A 19315-nucleotide genomic window follows, 5' to 3' on the forward strand; every position below is an offset into this window, starting at 1 on the left:
TACTGGTGGACTGTGTGGAATTTAACAGCTCTAGTTTATATTAATATGTCTTGTATTTAGGATCAGGATCTGACATGCTGTTTTTGTATGTTTTATTTCAGTGTCACAGATCTTCTTAGTAAAATGACCTGTCCATTGACATTGTTTACTTTTCACAAGTGCCATAACCGCACGATAATCTGGTCATAAAAACATTTATATGATACCTCCAGTAGCTCCAGACATTAATTAATTATCCACTAAACCTGGCAAATTCAGAATAAATATTATGGGTTGTCCGAAAATGATCGTACCTTCAAATCTCTTTGGAAATCCACTGAGGTAAAGTGCTCATGACAGATCCTCGGATCCTTGGTGATTTTGACCCGGTTTATCCGTGTTCTCCATCTCCTTCCTAGCTTCCCAGAAGGTATTATAAAGAACGATAGGTCCTTGTCTTTGTGTTTTCTTGATGTTCTGTTGACACAACCGTTCACAGCGCAGGTGACCATGATATTTTTGGAGTTAATCGCGACATGGATTGCATTGTTTCATTATGGCTGCCAAACTATGTTGGGTGCCAGTGACATATGACACCCACGTGACCAGTGCATGTGGAAGCTGCTGCAACGCAGATTTTAAGCTTTTTCTGACCAAGGGGATGATGCTACACATCATTTTTTCTTCTATTTTTCATAATGATGAACAACATATATGTCACTTAGAATTAACTTTACTGTCCCTTTAAATGTTATAGTTTATAAATGGACAACTTGGCTGACTTCCATTATGATTTTGTTGTAACTTCAGTGGCAGTAGTACTGCTGTCATTATAATTTCTGGGCACAATGATGCTTACTATTTGACTCTTCGTCCCTTCACCTTTCCACAATCCTCATTCTTCTGTTCAGCACTCATTGTCAAATGGTTCGTTGCATGCACCTTGCTTTGTTATCATGGAGCAATGCTGTGTAAAGAGGCTCATAAACACAGGTGCTGGCTCTACATATTGTTAATGTTGTGAAAATTTTCAATGAATTAACTTATCCATGAATGTAAGTTCCATTAAAACCTCCAATTGTTATACATTGGAGGATTTTTGGAATTACGTATTATCATACACAGAGTTAATTATAATAAAACAACTGTACGCCTTTTATAGTTTACATATTTTTTCTGCTCCACAGTGCATCGCTTGGACCCAGCAAACAGGTGGAAGAGGACTACGAAGATGTTCCCATTAATAAGACCTGGGTTCTTTCTCCAAAGGTCTATGAGAGTGATGTAACTTTGATCTTAAACAAGCTCCTGCAGGGCTATGACAACAAACTGCGACCTGATATTGGAGGCAAGCATGTTTACTATCTCAAAATACATTTCAAAGTTCAAAAGAAGATTAAATGGCTTTATATGAGTAATGAATTACTGCTGATTCATCAAAAGCTAACATTTTTTTATCTGAACTGTCCGAGTATTGGGCGGCACGGTGGCACAGTGGGTAGCTCTGTCGCCACACAACAAAGCGGTTCCATGTTCGAGTCCTGCTCTGTGCAGAGTTTGCATGTTCTCCCCGTGTCTGCGTGGGTTCTCTTCGGGTTCTCCCGCCTCCAAAAACATGCGCTTCAGGTTAACTGCGCGGTCCCAATTTGCCCATAGGAGTGAGTGTGTTTGTGTGGGTGTCTGTCTTTGTGTGTGGCTCCGTGGCGCACTGGTGTCGTGCCAGGAGTGTCCCCCGCCTCACACCCTATGCCAGCTGGGATAGGTTCCAGCTCCCCATGATCTGCTGCGGCGGAAGAAAATGGATGGATGGATGGATGTCTGAGTATTTAGGGTTTTTTCCAAAATTGGGGAAAAAAACATTACTTTTGTTATGTTATGCTGAATGATCTTGCAGCAGATAACTGTGTAGATGTAATTGGAAAATGGACTATTACTTATATAGATGGTCTGACTGACTACTCAAAGCTCTATAGCCAGTATTAGCCAGCATTCACCCTTTGATGCACTGGTGTTGACAGGGACCACCTGCTCTTTCGGACCCGTAACCATTCACACCATCACTCACACACCAGTGGAAGAGCCACCTGGAGCCATTTGGATTTTAGAATCTTGCCCAAGGACACTTCGTCATGTGGGCTGCAGGGCTGGGGATTGAAACAAGGACCATCTGATAAGCAGACAACTACTATCACTGAGCCACAGATGCCCTATGTCAGCCTTGTTTGAAAGATTACCCTATTTCATTTGGAACTAACTACTTCGAATGAACCACAGACGAAACAAGACAAGCAAGGACAGCAGGACAGGTAGTAATGAAAAGAAGACTGAATAATGAGTGATGCTAACTAAACTCAAGTCATTTTATAAAAACTGACATTGCAGCACAAAACTGAGGCAGCTTTGTAATCTGCTTTGTCCTCAAAGTTCATCCTTTCTGATTACATAGATAGCTGGTTTAGCTTAACGACGTTTAAGTTAAAATTTGCTACTTGTTTGATTAACTTCTTTTTATACTGCACCAAAACTAAAACTTATGATGCTAAAATTTTCACTGAACAAATTAAGAACATTTGTTATAGGAGCAAAGCACGCCGGAAGCCTCTACAGTCACCAAAAACGTGGAAGGAGACAATGGGGACATTGGTTTGACACAGCAGGGTTAAAAACAGAGATAAAAGCACTGAAGGTGATGGAACCATGTAAAATTCTCCCCTGGAGGTTGGCTGCACTTTTCTTGAGATGTTTGTAAAACTCTCTTCTGTGTGTCAGGTCCATCTCCCCTCAGCTGACTGGCCCATGTAGAGGGCACTCTGTCACACAGCCCTTTTTTGTTTATTGCTTTTACACTGTTTTTATACAGGGTTTCTTGTTGTCAGTATGCAAGCAAGGTTTTTCAGAAACTGCTGAATGAACTGTAATCTGAAGGTGGCGGTTCTGCTGGCAAAGCGGATGGGATGTGTCACCCAATATTCATTATACCCATGCGTTTGACACCTCCAAAACGGCACGAATCGGGTAAACATTGTCTGCCATGGACCTGCCAGGCACATAGCAGGCCTGATCCTGATGGATGTCCTGCTCCGTAGCTTCCATCAGCTTTGGACAGCATTTTGTAATCCAGAAGAGTGACTCAGGGCACCAGCCATTGATGTACTGCAGAATTCCTTTTATTTTTGCAGAAGGGAAACAACAGCCTCACGGCAGGACAGTGGCAAACATGCAGAGGCCAGACTGTACTTGAAAATATCTAAAATATCAAGTGCAAAAATATCCCAGAAGGATTTGTAAAACTCAGTGGCCAGACCATCGATGCCAGGAACCATCGTCCCTGCATGCTTTGCAGAGCAACATGGAACTCCTCCATCTGCAGTGGTCGGTCCAGCTGTAAATTACCGTTGTCTCTTCAGAGAGCTGAGGTAGCTCACCACAGAAATCCTCACAAAGTAAATGATTCTCCTCATATTTTCTGGTGTATAGAGATGAGTGGAAACTCACAGTTCATCTCTTTATCTGGCCGGGGTCAGTCAGTTCCCATCCTGTGTCAGACAGCAGGGAGTGGATTACTTTGTTCTGTCCATGCTTCTTCCCCAGGCTGAAGAGGAAGGTAGAGGGAGCATCCATCTCTGTGATGTTTTGGATCCTGGAACAGAGAGTGTCCCTCTATTCTGATATCTAGCAGGTTGGCTCATTGCTTTTGAACATGAAGTTTTTCATGTATATCTTGCAGGATGCTAACTTCCATGCTGCATTGATGCAGTAATTCATACAGAAGGAGCCCAACCAATTATTGAGTTCATCAGTGAACATACATTTACAAGTTTGACTTTACCTTAGTATAAATCCTGTTTTTAAGTGATATTGGGAAATATTCAAAAATTTAATTTTCAGTCTAACTTTTCCACACTATTTGAATTTTCTGCAGTGCACCTGTACATCTGTAATTCTACTGTATGTTCAAAATTCTATTCTTGAAGTGAACATGTGCTGTTAAAGCAAATTTTGTTAACAAACTACAATATAAAATATTATAAAAAGATAATTACATTATTAATTAATTTTATGTTATAATCAAAAATAATAACTACAGGGCAATAATTGTATGTACATCTAACCCTGTCTTTTGCATCTTCTTCTCTCACACCAACTACCTTCGTGTCATTTTTCACTACATCCATAAACCTTCTCTTTGCATAATGAATACTAGCACTAATACTAGATAAAGCAGTAAATGGTGAGTTGGACAGTAACACAAACAGTCAGCACAGATTTAACTCTTACCTGTACCACAGTGGTGAAAGATAAGAAGGTCCCTCTGTTCCCTTCACAACACGGTCCACTGAAATTACTAACACGGTCCTGCATGGCAGTTTGCTGACTCTTGCAGTGCGGTCGGGGATACAGCTGATATGGCTGACGTTTGCTTCCAGATGAGTAGTGGCAGAACATTCTCTGTGTACGCAGGTGCTATTATAAAAAACAATGGAACAGTCACTGTCCGGACACAAATATCCAGGCTCCCCTAGATAGCATAAAATTAATTCTGTTGAATTGGGTGACAGTGACAATGACAATGCAACAGGAGGACAAATTCCTTAACAAAAAGAAGACCAGGTCTCCTCTGAAACAGACAACAGGCACTATTTTAACAGAAGTTAACACATCACTGTGGCTCACATCATCTATGTTCCTCATGCCACCAGAATATGCATAGCTTTCCATGCCTGTAATAGTACAGACAGCTCCATGTACAGATTTAAACCATTTGTTAGTCTTCTATAGATAATGAGCATGTAGATGCAGTAACCCTTTTACTGTCCCATGCCATAACAATCATTGGGAAGGATTTTCTGAGGAAGTGTATTCTATGTTTAATGGGTATCTGATTTGCATAAATTAAAGTAAAAAAAATGAAAAATACACTGATTTCATATCTCACAATATTAAAGCAGTGTATTAAATCTATACGGCTCAAAATTATTCAAGAAACCATAAATAAGGATAACCTGACAGTGTCTGTTGGCTGTTATGTTTCAGTGAGGCCAACAGTGATTGAGACGGCAGTTTATGTCAACAGCATTGGACCAGTGGACCCCATCAACATGGTGAGAACACTTCTCACTTCTCTGTGCTTTTTCACTTCATTTATGTTTTCACCCTTGGGAAGAACCTAGGTCTGTCTCTCTCTCTCTCTACACACACAATCATGCGGGAGACCCACTGTTACTGAATTTGCACACTCACTATTTCGAGGAAATCTAAGGGCAGTTGAAGTGTAGCGGTGATTCCATGTACTGGATTCAGGACATTATGGAGACATGTTTTCAGATCTGCACAAAAATGCTGAATGCAGGATACTCTACACCAGTGGTCCCACAACCTTTTCTGCACCATGGACCAGTTTAATGTCTGACAATATTTTCATGGATCAGTCTTTAAGGTGTGGGGGATAAATACAACAAAATAAAATGATACCATCAGCATAAAAACTGGTTTTTGCAGCTTTCTTTTTCTTTGAAGCCATAGGTTCTTCTTCTGTCTCCTAGTGGCTCTTTTACACTGCCCAAAGAAACTTTTCAAAAACGTTTGTTTTGTGTTTGCTTTGCTAACTTGGGTAATGTATTCTGTGTTAGTAGTCAGAGTGGCCCCTTTCAGAAGGTAGTCACGTGACCGAGGCAAGCATCTTAGCAAGCCTCAAGAATGATTCATAGAAATGTGGAGGAGAGAATCCACTCATTTAAATCAAAACATTGTTCAGAATCAGATGAGAAATGAAACAGTAATGTTTGTCCTGCATTCTTTTTGTGCGGTCTGGTACCAATTGATTCACAGACCGGTACCGATCCACAGCTGAGGGGTTGGGGACCACTGGTCTACAGGATAAATTAATGGCAATTCATCCAATATTTGAATCCTAAAGTTAATTCTAAAATAATAACCAATACAATTTATGGACTTTTCAAACTCTTTTGCAGGAATACACCATTGATATCTTTTTTGCCCAGACATGGTATGATAGTCGACTCAAGTTTAACAGCTCAATGAGGTTGCTGATGCTCAACAGTAATATGGTAGGCAAAATATGGATACCTGACACCTTCTTCAGGAATTCCCGTAAATCCGATGCCCACTGGATCACCACACCCAACCGCCTATTGAGGCTGTGGAGAAACGGGAGAGTCATGTACACACTGAGGTAAGACCTTGGGTGCGTAACCGTGTTTTACAACCGTTGTGGGAGACAAAAACAAAACCCTTGTCTTGTTTGTGTACATTTAATGTGTACATCTGTATTTTTATAATGTAGCTCTCTAATAGGTGTTCCAAATTTGTCAACACATCATGTAATGATCTTTTCTCTGCTTGTGTTTGCATAATAAAAGAAAGAACATGAAATACTGATAATATGTTCAGTTACATTTAAGAGGGAAAAACAATGCTGAAATTTGCTTTCTCTCTTTCACAATTCTGTTTTTGGCAGGTTGACTATTAATGCGGAGTGTTACCTTAAGCTGCATAACTTTCCAATGGATGAGCACTCGTGTCCACTGGAGTTTTCAAGCTGTAGGTGGTCAAAAGATTCCCCCTCTGAATTTTGAACCAATCATCTCAGATTCCACTTCTGCAATTTGCCAAGTTGGAGAGGTTCTCTGTGGGTTGGCATTGTGACATGGGCCTATCACTTCTTGCAAAAAGGCGAATCTGCTTGAGGCTGTCCACTCTAAACCTGTACTAATCTATCATCTTCTCCACCAGTGGAGTGAGGTCATCCAGTCACATTTTACCTGACAGACTGTATTAATTATGCACCCTGTTCTAGTATGTTTCATTTTGTCTGTGTCATCTATCATATGTGTCATGCATTTTGCATTTTGCTGGCATGTTTTTGTATACATGCGTACGATTGTATGAAGTACTTATCCATAGTTGAATACTGGATTACGTTCAGTAGATGGTGAACGGCATGACTGTAGATAAGAACGTTGTACAATCCCAATTGGTTGCACACCAGCTGGTTCTCCAGCTTCCTCCCAAACGCCTCCTTGGCCTCCCTCAGGCAGAGTCTCACTTCCTGCTGGGCCTTCCTCATCTCCTCCTCCTTCCTGCTTCTGAATGCCTACTTCTTCCTGATCAGGATAGCTGCCAGCACAGCTAGTTGAAATATTGCCAAATCCGTGGTGAGGCTAGGTTGGCTGGTGCCTGACCGCAGGTCTCTTCTCAGTATTTCAGCGGTAAATGTGAAAATTCAGCGATTTTGAGTAAAAATAACTTAAAATTGCTGACATTAAACGTAAAATAACTTAACAATATACATCACTGGATATACAGTGTGTATATATATATATATATATATATATATATATATATATATATATATATATAGATAGATAGATAGATAGATAGATAGATAGAGGACAGGACATACCACAAGACATACACTACACTAACAGACACATACAGCACGAACAGGACATATACTAAACTAAAATATAAACAGTATAAACTGGAATAAAAAGTGAAAGTGAAGATAGCAAGAGGCCAACATGATGGGTAAGTTGCACCCTTCTTACATTGTAAGGCATGTCACTATCCAATGTCACAACATCATAACAACTTGGCCCCACTACACTGCAGCACAGGCTGACATCCCATCCTCTCTCCTGCATTCAACCGCGTGCTGACCTCGCCACCTCCACCCCACTTCCCAGAGAGTCATTGTACCCCCTGATGGCACGGGGCACGAAAGAGGACCTCAGCCTCTCTGTGGAGGCGTTGTGTGACAGCAATCTGCTGCTGAAGGTGCTTCTCTGCTGGGGGAAGGTGGTGTACAGGGGGTGGCTGGTGTTATTCATGATAGCCCTGACTTTGGACATGGTCCTGCTCTCCAGAAGCATCTCCACAGAGTCCATGCTCTGCCCAACCACTGAGCCTGCTCTTTAGATGAGTCTGTTAAGATAGTCCATGTCTCTTTTCCTGGCTCCGCTACCCCAACACACAATGGCTTATGACAGCACACTGGAAACGACGGTCTGATAGGACATGAGAAGGAACTCAGGACAGATGTTGAAGGAGGTCACCCTCCTCAGGAAGTACATCCTGCTCTGTCCCTTGTTGTTGACCTGATCCGGTCCATCCACCTTACAAGGACAGAGCCTCCGCAGAGTTGTCATCACCGGGTCTGCAGTGATGACGGTCTCGGTCGTGGTAGGAGCAGGGGATCGTGGTGAGGTTGGCAGTCCAGTGGTTGAGGTGGGGCCGTTGAGCATAGGAGCTCTTGGAGTGGGCTCGGGAGGAGTGGCAGGGGTTCAAGGAGAGGAAGCACAGGAAGAGGGAGCATCAGCGGAGCAATCTGCAGGGCCGGAAGAGGCCTGGGACGAGGAGCCAGGAGTGGTGGGGGAGCTGAACTGATTGAAAGAGCTGTTTAGTTAATTTGCTCGTTCACTATTTCCCTCCACAGTGCTGCACCCTTTCTCATGTCCGGTGATGGTTCTCATCCCATTCCAGACCTCCCACACCTGGTTGCGCCTCAGCTGGTTCTCCAGCTTCCTCCCGTACGCCTCCTTGGCCTCCCTCAGGCAGTCTCACTTCCTGCTGGGCCTTCCTCATCTCCTCCTCGTTCCCACTCCTCAACGCCCGCTTCTTCCTGTTCAGGACAGTTCATTTAATTTATTTCTTCCATTTTTATTTTTTTTCTTTCATGATGCACATCCCCTGACTGCACGTCACTGCAAAGATCATTTCATTGAAATGAAGATAAATATCAGTTCCAGTACAGTCAAAATGAAGTCATCATGAGCACAAACAATGATAGCCTCATCAACAAAAGCTTGAAATTTTATGTTATTCAGAGCCTAAAAGAGCATGTCCTGCTTCCAGCATGCATGTTCTTGCAGTTGTGCGAATAATGATGTTTTAGCTTCTCTGTTTGTAGAAATGTAATAAGGATATGACAAGGCTATGTTTTGATTTTGTCTATAAGGTTACAGAAGAGAAAGTAAGAGAGCAAATCTGGCAACAAGCCCAAAAGGCAGGAGGGGACTGTCATCACATACTTTACGTACAGCTCATAGTTGTAAACACAGAAATTATCTAGTATATATTTGACTGTTATTTAGTAGATCAAATGAAGATATCTACACATGGTATGAGAGGCTGTAGCCTCTGAGCAAAGAATGAGATCAGCTGCAGTACAGTAAGAGTGATTAATGGTTGTTTTTTGCTCTGTTAGTCAATTGTCTGAAAGCGGGTGCATTATGGGTATGTTAGACGTCCCACTACATGCCAGTGTAACATCAGTGTTGCACTGACCATCATGCTTCCACTGGCTCTCTATATAAAATCTAAAACATGTTCTGCCTTTGTTATGTTCACAACAAAGGCAGCATATAGGGAAAGAAACAAAGGCAGCATATAGGGAAGGCAACTTCTGTGTATAGGTCTGTTGATATAGCAACAACAATGCAGGTGTGATTGATACACAAAGCATGTGACCTCTACTCAGACCTTTACTTGACTCGATGATTTTCCCAAACACAAAACTTTACTATTTGTGGTTTGGAAAATAATCCACAAAATAGTAAAATTGAGATTACAGAAATACTCTAGTACACTATAGTATTTCTGAGATTACAGAAATACTGCAGTATTTCTGTAATCTCAACTCATGTGCTTTGCTTTGAATGGCCTTAAAGTTCTAAATCCAGATGCCTTTGTCAGAATCCTAAGTAATGGAAGTCACTTGAAGCAGTCATCATGTGTATTATACAGTAAATCCAATATGTGTTTAGTGTAGTTTTGGATATTTTCAGCATTTGTGAAGAAGATCCCTCCCTGTGTAAGTAAAATCAACAAACTTTAATACCAATTTAAACATTTAAATTTAATTCATTAAAAGGAATTTCTTTCCTTATTCACTTAGAGGGAATGAAGAATGAAGCAGGTTAGAACCTCTGAAAGATTTCCCCCTCACTGTGTATTGTGAGAATGCAAGCACTAGTTTATAACTGTACACATTTCATAATATCAACTTTTGAATAGTATTCCCAACAACTTCTAATGTCCATCTACTCTATACAGTGTAGTGTAGATTATTGTATTTTAAGATTCCATGTTCATTTGAGGAAATTTCATCAGCAATCCCAGTCAAGCCATTTCGATGCTCCACTTTGCCTTCCCATGGTGCAGTGCTCCCATGTTATGTACATTATACACAATGACAGGCCTTAACCTTTTTCTGATTGCAGCTTTATAACAGCTATCAGTAAGGCTACTAATTTATCTATCATGTGTGTCTATTGTGGGGATTTTGTAGATGGTTATCCAAAGAATGAGATCATGTATCGGTGGCAGAAAAGGGCAGTGGAGGTGGCAGACCAGCGGTACTGGAGGCTCTACCAGTTTGCCTTTGTAGGATTAAGGAATACCACTGATGTGGCACACACTCAGTCAGGTGAGAGAATATGGAATCAGTAATTTGCCTAAGTCCTCTTGTCAGTTTTCAGTTTTACATAACGCATATGAGATTTCCAGCTGAATACACTGATTGCACATTTGTTATTGTGTTCTATTAATGTTATCAGAGAAATGTTCAGCAATAATCTTTAGATCTCAAGTCTTTCAGCTTGCATACAAGTCCTGTCTTGAGTGACATGATCGTTAGGAGCATCTGAATGTTCTGCATATCATCTGCTTTTCTGAGACCAAAGCATCATTATTTAGGGAATTCAAAGAGTGACTGCAATATCATGTTTCCTTCATCTGTTACCACTGCAGTCTCATGAACAACTTATTTGACAATTTAATCACATTAAAATTACTATTACTTACTCTTGAAATTAATATGCTTTCTAAAATTACAACCAGCTATTGCATGATGCAAAAACAATCCCAAATGTTCCAGAGTTGAGTAGTACAATGTTTAATATTTTGTGAAGGTTTGAAGGTGAAAGTGAAGATGTAGGTTATGCTAAAATAAGTTTAGACTTGAATAACGATGCAACAGTTTGAGAATGTTACATGTGATAGTAGTATGAAGTGTTCTGTCTCAACTCATGCCATGAGACAGTTTTGCCTCTGACTCTGTTTACTAAATATTGTTTAATGAACAACTTCACCACTACCGTCTCATTTGCTCATCTCGCTTGGTTTCCAATTTTGAATCTAGTGGGAAAATATACCTTGTCTTATCTGTTTTTATTTATGTAAATTTACTGGATTCAAGACCACTTGTAATGTTCAAATTCACGTTGTCACACATCTTTGGCCTTTGGAGGAAACAGAAGCACCTCTGGAAAAAAAAAATTTTGAACAATATTGAAAAAAGACATCAATGAGTTAAAAGTAAAACACCCCTCAATGCTCAAAAACTCAAAAAAGAAAAAAAAAATAGTCTGAATAGATGCTTAGCTGATTTGTATTTTGGTAATGATCTGTAATGAATGGATGAATTGAGCAGATTTCAGCTGTGTGATGACTTTTAAATGAACATATAGCTTCTTTTATTATTGATTCCTTACTCTACAGACATTAAATGTTATTTTGTAATATCCTTGATAAATGTTAGAAGTTCCGACTGCATACCCCAGATATTCAGTATAGTAACACTCAGTCATTGTGTGTGGGGCTTAAGTGTATCTCCTGACCAAGACACAAAGTGAAGCATCCAACTTTCCAATGCATGTTCACTACTTCCTTATTAAGTAGGTAATGTTGAAATAAATTGAAAATTAAAGCTAAAGTAAAGCTGAAAGAATAACCATGTATGCTTGGTAGCCTGCAATGGGTTATTGAAATCACTTTGTCACGTTGTTGTTTTTGTCTTTGTTCCCTGTATTAATTATTATTATAAATGTTTTAATCTCATCATGTTATCATATCATATTGTTTAACTTTTAGGGGAATATGTAATAATGACCATCTTTTTTGACCTGAGTCGGAGAATGGGCTACTTCACCATCCAGACCTACATTCCATGCAGTATGATTGTGGTGTTATCCTGGGTGTCCTTCTGGATCAACAAGGATGCGGTCCCAGCCCGCACGTCACTAGGTTAGTTATGTTCTCATTTAATAGAACAGGTATCAAATTTTCCATGCTCTTTAAAATGCAAAAATAAATGAAAAAAATAAAAAGTAATATAAAAAACTAAAATACATTTGGGCAGCAGTGGCTCAGTGGTAGAGCGGACGCCTTACTGTATGATCAGGCATCAGCGGTTCAATTCCCGCTTCTGCCAGCCATCTTTGCTGTGTGAGCTGACAGCGGGAAGTGTCAGCTCACCTCCCGGTCACTATAAAGGTGTGTTTCTTCGTTCTTCTTCTTCTGTTGGTCATCAGCATCAGTCTCTGAAGTAAGGCCACTGTCACAAAATTCTGGCTATAAAAGAAAGTGTTAATTGTCCCAAAAACATGTCACTGCAGGGCAGCACTGTGGCGCAGTGGGTAGCCCTGTCGTTGCAAAGCAAAGCGGTTCCGGGTTCAAGTCCCGCTTTGTGCGGAGTTTGCATGTCTGCGTGGGTTCTATGGGTTCTCCGGCTTCCTCCCACCTCCAAAAACATGCGCTTCAGGTTAATTGGCTGTTCCAAATTGACCATAGTGTGTGAGTGTGCATGGTTGTCTGCCTTTGTGTGGCTCCGTGGTGCACTGGCGTTGCACCCGGAGTTTCCCCCGCATCACGCCCTAAGACAGCTGGGATATGCTCCAGCTTTCCGTGACCCGCTACGGCGGATAAAGTGGTTCGGAAGATGAAGGAATGAACATGTCAATGCAATTAATGAAAGATTAAATAATAAATAGAGGGTTTTTTCAGGGTTCCTTTTTATGCTAATATAATATTGGCATAAGAAGTGGTCAAAAGTTTACATACACGTTATTTCTACAAAGCTGATTTTTCTCTGATAGAATGATTGGAACAGATACTTCTTTGTCACAAAATACAATCATGAAGTTTGATTCTTTTATGACTTTATTATGGGTAAACTGGAAATGTGACCAAATCAGCTGGGTCAAGAATATACATATAGCAATGCTAATATTTGGTTTCATGTCCCTTGGCCATTTTTACTTCAATTAGGCGCTTTTGGTTGCCATCCACAAGCTTCTGGCAAGTTTCAGGTTGAACCTTTGACCACTCCTCTTGACAGAATTGCTGCAGTTCAGTTAAATTTGTTGCCTTTCTGACATGGACTTGCTCCTTCAGCATTGTCCACAGGTTCTCAATGGGGTTTAAGTCAGGACTTTTGGGAAGGCCATTCTAAAACCTTAATTCTAGCCTGATTTAGCTATTCCACTACCACTTTTGATGTGTTTTTGGGGTCATTGTCCTGTTGGAACACCCAACTGCGTCCATGACCCAACCTTCGGGCTGATGACTTTGGGTTTTCTTGAAGAATTTGAAGGTAATCCTCCTTCTTCATTGTCCCATTGACTCTCTGTAAAACACCAGTTCCATTGGCAGCAAAACAGCCCCACAGAATAATACTACCACCAACGTGCTTGATGGAAGGCATGGTGTTCTTGGTGTTAAAGGCCTCACCTTATCTCCTCCAACCATATTGCTGGGCATTGTGGCCAAACAGCTCAATCTTTGTTTCATCTGACCACAGAACCTTCCTCCAGAAAGTCTTATCTTTGTCCATGTGATCAGCAGAAAACTTTAGTCAATCCTTAAGGTGCCGCTTTTGGAGCAAGGGCTTCCTTCTTGCACGGCAGCCTCTCAGTCCATGGCAATGCAAAACACACTTGACTGTGGACACTGACACCTGTGTTCCAGCAGATTCTAATTCTTGGCAGATCTGCTTTTTGGTGCTCCTGGGTTGACTCTTCATCCTCATGACCAGTTTTCTCTCAGCAGCAGGTGAAAGCTTGCGTTTTCTTCCTGATCATGGCAGTGACAAAACAGTGCCATGCACTTTATACTTACAAACAATTGTTTGCACTGTTGCTCTTGGAACCTGCAGCTGCTTTGAAATGGCTCCAAGTGACTTTCCTGACTTGTTCAAGTCAATGATTCTCTTTTTCAGTGCTGTGCCGAGCTACTTTGACTTTCCCATTGTAGCGTTTGTGGGTGTTTTTATCCAATGAGCCCTTTTTAAATGGCCTCAGAGAAGTCACCCGCTTTAGTCACTCATTTTCAGGTTCAAGCAACCTAAAACATTTAAAACACACTCACAAAAAGGAGAAGACAATAATTATATTTTTTACTCGCGAGGAGAACGGACAGAGATGTGATCAGTTACAGATCTCCAACCCGTTCTCATCATGTCTCTGCCGAAACCTCCTTTTTATTATCTTGGGGCGTTCCCTAATTTGTCTAAAGGAGGGGGGGCAGAACAGTAAAACAACACCTGTGGCATAATGCCATAAAAGAGTAATAAATCCTTCTGTTTACAGCATCCTCTCCTTTAAAAACAAAACCAGGTACATTCCTTATTAGCAGTTCAGAGGTCATATCCTGGTCAAGGGACCTTCTGCTATCACTCCGGTGATCCCATTGCTGCTGCTGCCTCCCTGAAAAAATAACTCAATACACAGCAAGACACTCAAACACAGATATAAACATTTATATTGTCATGTTATGTAGTACAGAGAATAAAGGAATATAACAGAGTAAATACGAAATGTAGCCGCAAGAGGACACAAGCCAGTGTCTTATTGTGCCGGTCCCAAGCCCGGATAAATACAGAGGGTTGCGTCAGGAAGGGCATCCGGCGTAAAACTTTTGCCAAATCAAAGATGCGAATCAAACCTATATCTTCCATACCGGATCGGTCGAGGCCCAGGTTAACAACGACCGCCATCGGCGCTGTTGACCTACAGGGCGCCGGTGGAAATTGGATTACTGTTGGTCGAAGAAGGAGAGGAGGAAAGTGCGTTCGCACGAAGAAAGAGAAGAGGAACCCCAAGAGTATAGGACTGAGAGTAGGGACGTTGAATGTTGGAACTATGACAGGAAAAGGTAGAGAGTTGGTTGACATGATGCAGAGGAGGAAGGTAGACATACTGTGTGTCCAGGAGACCAGGTGGAAAGGTAGCAAGGCTAGAAGTTTAGGAGCAGGGTTCAAGTTGTTCTATCATGGTGTAGATGGGAAGAGAAATGGAGTAGGAGTTATCTTGAAGGAGGAGTTTGTTAGGAATGTCCTGGAGGTAAAAAGAGTGTCAGATAGAGTGATGAGTCTGAAGCTAGAAATCGAAGGTGTGATGTTCAATGTTGTTAGCGGGTATGCTCCACAGGTAGGATGTGAGCTGGAGGAGAAGGAGAAATTCTGGTCGGACCTTGATGAAGTGATGCAGAGCATGCCTAGAAGTGAGAGAGTTGTCATTGGAGCAGACTTCAATGGACATGTTGGTGCAGGAAACAGAGGTGATGAGGAGGTGATGGGCAGGTTTGGTATCCAGGAGAGGAACGCAGAAGGACAGATGGTAGTTGACTTTGCAAAAAGGATGGAAATGGCTGTAGTGAATACTTTCTTCCAGAAGAGGCAGGAACATAGAGTGACCTATAAGAGTGGCGGTAGGAGCACACAGGTAGACTACATCTTGTGTAGACGGTGTAACCTGAAAGAGATCAGTGACTGCAAAGTAGTGGTAGGTGAGAGTGTAGCCAAACAGCATAGGATGGTGGTGTGTAGGATGACTCTGGTGGTGAGGAAGATGAAGAGGGCAAAGGCAGAGCAGAAGACAAAATGGTGGAAGCTGAAAAAGGAAGAGTGTTGCAGGACTTTTAGGAAGGAGTTAAGACAGGCTCTGGGTGGTCAGGAGGTGCTTCCAGATGACTGGACAACTACAGCTAATGTGATCAGGGAGACAGGTAGGAGAGTACTTGGTGTGTCATCTGGAAGGAAAGTAGATAAAGAGACTTGGTGGTGGAATGAGGAGGTACAGGAGTGTATACAGAGAAAGAGGTTAGCCAAGAGGAAGTGGGACACTGAGAGGACTGAGGAGAGTAGACAGGAGTACAGGGAGATGCAGCGTAAGGTGAAGGTAGAGGTAGCAAAGGCCAAACAAGAAGCTTATGATGACTTGTATGCTAGGTTGGACAGTAAGGAGGGAGAGACTGATCTATACCGGTTGGCAAGACAGAGAGATAGAGATGGGAAGGACGTGCAGCAGGTTAGGGTGATTAAGGATAGGGATGGACGTCTATTGACAGGTGCCAGTAGTGTGATGGGAAGATGGAAAGAGTACTTTGAAGAGTTGATGAACGTGGAAAATGAGAGGGAACAAAGATTAGAACAGGTGACTGTTGTGGACCAGGATGTAGCAAAGATTAGTCAGGATGAAGTGAGGAGGGCATTGAAGAGGATGAAGAGTGGAAAGGCAGTCGGTCCTGATGATATACCTATAGAGGTATGGAAGTGTCTAGGAGAGGTGGCGGTAGAGTTTCTGACTGGGTTGTTCAACAGGATCTTAGATAATGAGAAGATGCCTGAGGAATGGAGGAGAAGTGTGCTGGTGCCCATTTTTAAGAACAAGGGAGATGTGCAGAGTTGTGGCAACTACAGAGGAATAAAGCTGATGAGCCATACAATGAAGTTATGGGAGAGAGTAGTGGAAGCTAGACTAAGGGCAGAAGTGAACATTTGTGAGCAGCAGTATGGTTTCATGCCAAAAAAGAGTACTACAGATGCAGTATTTGCTTTGAGGATGTTGATAGAGAAGTACAGAGAAGGCCAGAGGGAGCTGCATTGTGTTTTTGTAGATCTGGAGAAAGCTTATGACAGGGTGCCCAGAGAGGAACTGTGGTATTGTATGAGGAAGTCTGGAGTGGCAGAGAAGTATGTTAGAATGGTGCAGGACATGTATGAAGACTGTAAGACAGTGGTGAGGTGTGCTGTAGGTGTGACAGAGGAGTTCAAGGTGGAGGTGGGACTGCATCAGGGATCAGCTCTGAGCCCCTTCTTGTTTGCCATGGTGATGGACAGGCTGACAGACGAGGTTAGACAGGAATCGCCATGGACTATGATGTTTGCAGATGACATTGTGATCTGTAGTGAGAGCAGGGAACAGGTGGAGGAGAAGCTAGAGAGGTGGAGGTTTGTCCTGGAAAGGAGAGGAATGAAGGTTAGCCGCAGTAAGACAGAGTACATGTGTGTGAATGAGAGGGAGCCAAGTGGAATAGTGAGGTTAGAGGGAGAAGAGATCAAGAAGGTGGAGGATTTTAAGTACTTAGGCTCAACAGTCCAGAGCAATGGAGAGTGTGGAAAAGAGGTGAAGAAGCGTGTCCAGGCAGGATGGAACGGGTGGAGGAAAGTGTCAGGTGTGATGTGTGATAGAAGAGTTTCAGCTAAAATGAAGGGAAAGGTGTACAAAACTGTGGTGAGACCAGCGATGTTGTTTGGTCTAGAGACAGTGTCACTGAAGAAAAGACAGGAGACAGAGCTAGAGGTAGCAGAGATGAAGATGCTGAGGTTCTCTCTGGGAGTGACCAGGAAGGATAGGATCAGGAATGAGTACATCAGAGGGACAGCACATGTTAGAGGTTTTGGAGATAAAGTCAGAGAGGCCAGACTGAGATGGTTTGGACATGTCCAGAGGAGAGATAGTGAATATATTGGTAGAAGGATGCTGAGTTTTGAACTGCCAGGCAGGAGGCCTAGAGGAAGACCAAAGAGGAGGTTTATGGATGTAATGAGGGAAGACATGAAGGTAGTTGGTGTGAGAGAAGAGGATTCAAAGGACAGAGCTAGATGGAGGAAATTGATTCGCTGTGGCGACCCCTGAAGGGAAAAGCCGAAAGGAAAAGAAGAAGAAGAAGAACAGAGTAAATACGAGATAACTTAACAGAAGAAGTTAAGAGGCCATGCTATGAAGCTCATGTCATTGACACAACTTTCTAAGTTTCCAAAATTGCTCTTTCATGTTCCTGTATGTACATTTTTGACCCAGCAGATTTGGTCACATTTTCAGTTTACCCATAATAAAATCGTAAAAGAACCAAACTTAATGAATGTTTTTTGTGACAAAGAAGGATCTTTTCCAATGACTATATCAGATAAAAATCAGAGTTGTAGAAATAACTGGAAACTCAAGACAGCCATGACATTATATTCCTTACAAGTGTACTGTATGTAAACTTTTGACCAACACAGTATATACTGTGTGTGTGTGTGTGTGTGTGTGTGTGTGTGTGTGTGTGTGTGTGTGTGTGTGTGTGTGTGTGTGTGTGTGTGTGTGTGTGTGTGTGTGTGTGTGTGTGTGTGTGTGTGTGTGTGTGTGTATATATACTGTACATATATACAGTACAAAAAACAAGGATCTCACACAGAATAAGTGCTAACAAACTAACACCTAAAAAAGGACATGACAACAAACGAAAACACACAATTCACACGTCTTTCGCTGTTGAATTTTACTTATTTGTTCTATGATTGTTACATCTTTACCAGGGAAGAATATTTACGAGGTAGTCTCCATCTGTCTAGGTATCACCACGGTTCTCACCATGACAACGCTCAGCACCATTTCTAGAAAATCCCTTCCTAAGGTTTCCTATGTCACCGCCATGGACCTATTTGTCTCTGTCTGCTTCATATTCACCTTCGCTGCACTCATGGAGTATGGCACTCTGCACTACTTCACCAGCAACAGGCAGAGCAAAAAAGCGAAAGCCAACAACAATGCACAGGTACCAACTTAATAATTTGAAAAAAAGTAACTTTCCTTTAAGCTCTTTTAATGGTGATTGTGACTGACATACCCGTGTGTTGTCCTTTATTTTATGGTAGAAAGCGTCCTGCATGATGGTGAATATTCGACCTGGAACATCACTGCTACAGGTGAACAACATTGTGCCCTATCATGAAGATAGTGACTATTCTTATGAGTGCTTGGATGGAAAAGACTGTACAAGCTTCTTCTGCTGCTTTGATGACTGTCGCTCAGGTGCCTGGCGTGAAAATAGGATGCATGTCCGGGTTTCCAAGATTGATTCTTACTCCCGAATATTTTTCCCCACTGCTTTTGGTCTTTTCAATCTGGTTTATTGGATAGGTTATCTCTACCTGTAACACCAGTAACCTAAAAATAGCTGACTTAAGTGTGATATCTGCAACAATTTCACAAAAGTGAAACTGCTCTTGTAGCAAAAATAGCTACGTAGCATATGGCAAAAAAAAATACAGAAGTCAAAAGAGAATATGTTAATGGCCATTCTTTGTTTATTCAATTCAAGTTTTAAGACTACACACAAAACAATGTCCTCATATCTTGTCCAAGATCTTTTCCCACAACAAATCACCTCTTCAACTACTGGCCAGTACAGGAACATTCACGGTTGCCTCATCTGTTCTCTAATGTAATTTGAGCTGCTTTATCCACGGTTTCATTTTGAGATTGATTGC

General features: G+C 41.7%; 1 protein-coding gene across 1 annotated transcript; it reads left to right on the top strand.

Annotated features, from left to right (window-relative positions):
* Positions 1-943: 943 nt before the first annotated feature.
* gabrg1 (gamma-aminobutyric acid type A receptor subunit gamma1) lies at positions 944-18982 on the top strand. The gene is made up of 9 exons (XM_068339306.1): positions 944-972; positions 1167-1327; positions 5014-5081; positions 5952-6172; positions 6458-6540; positions 10289-10426; positions 11872-12024; positions 18398-18600; positions 18701-18982. Exons 1-9 carry the CDS (start codon positions 944-946, stop codon positions 18980-18982), a joined length of 1338 nt encoding a protein of 445 aa, XP_068195407.1.
* The last annotated feature ends 333 nt before the right edge of the window (positions 18983-19315 follow it).

This window comes from Antennarius striatus, chromosome 17, assembly GCF_040054535.1.
Source record: "Antennarius striatus isolate MH-2024 chromosome 17, ASM4005453v1, whole genome shotgun sequence".
Lineage (NCBI taxonomy): Eukaryota > Metazoa > Chordata > Actinopteri > Lophiiformes > Antennariidae > Antennarius > Antennarius striatus.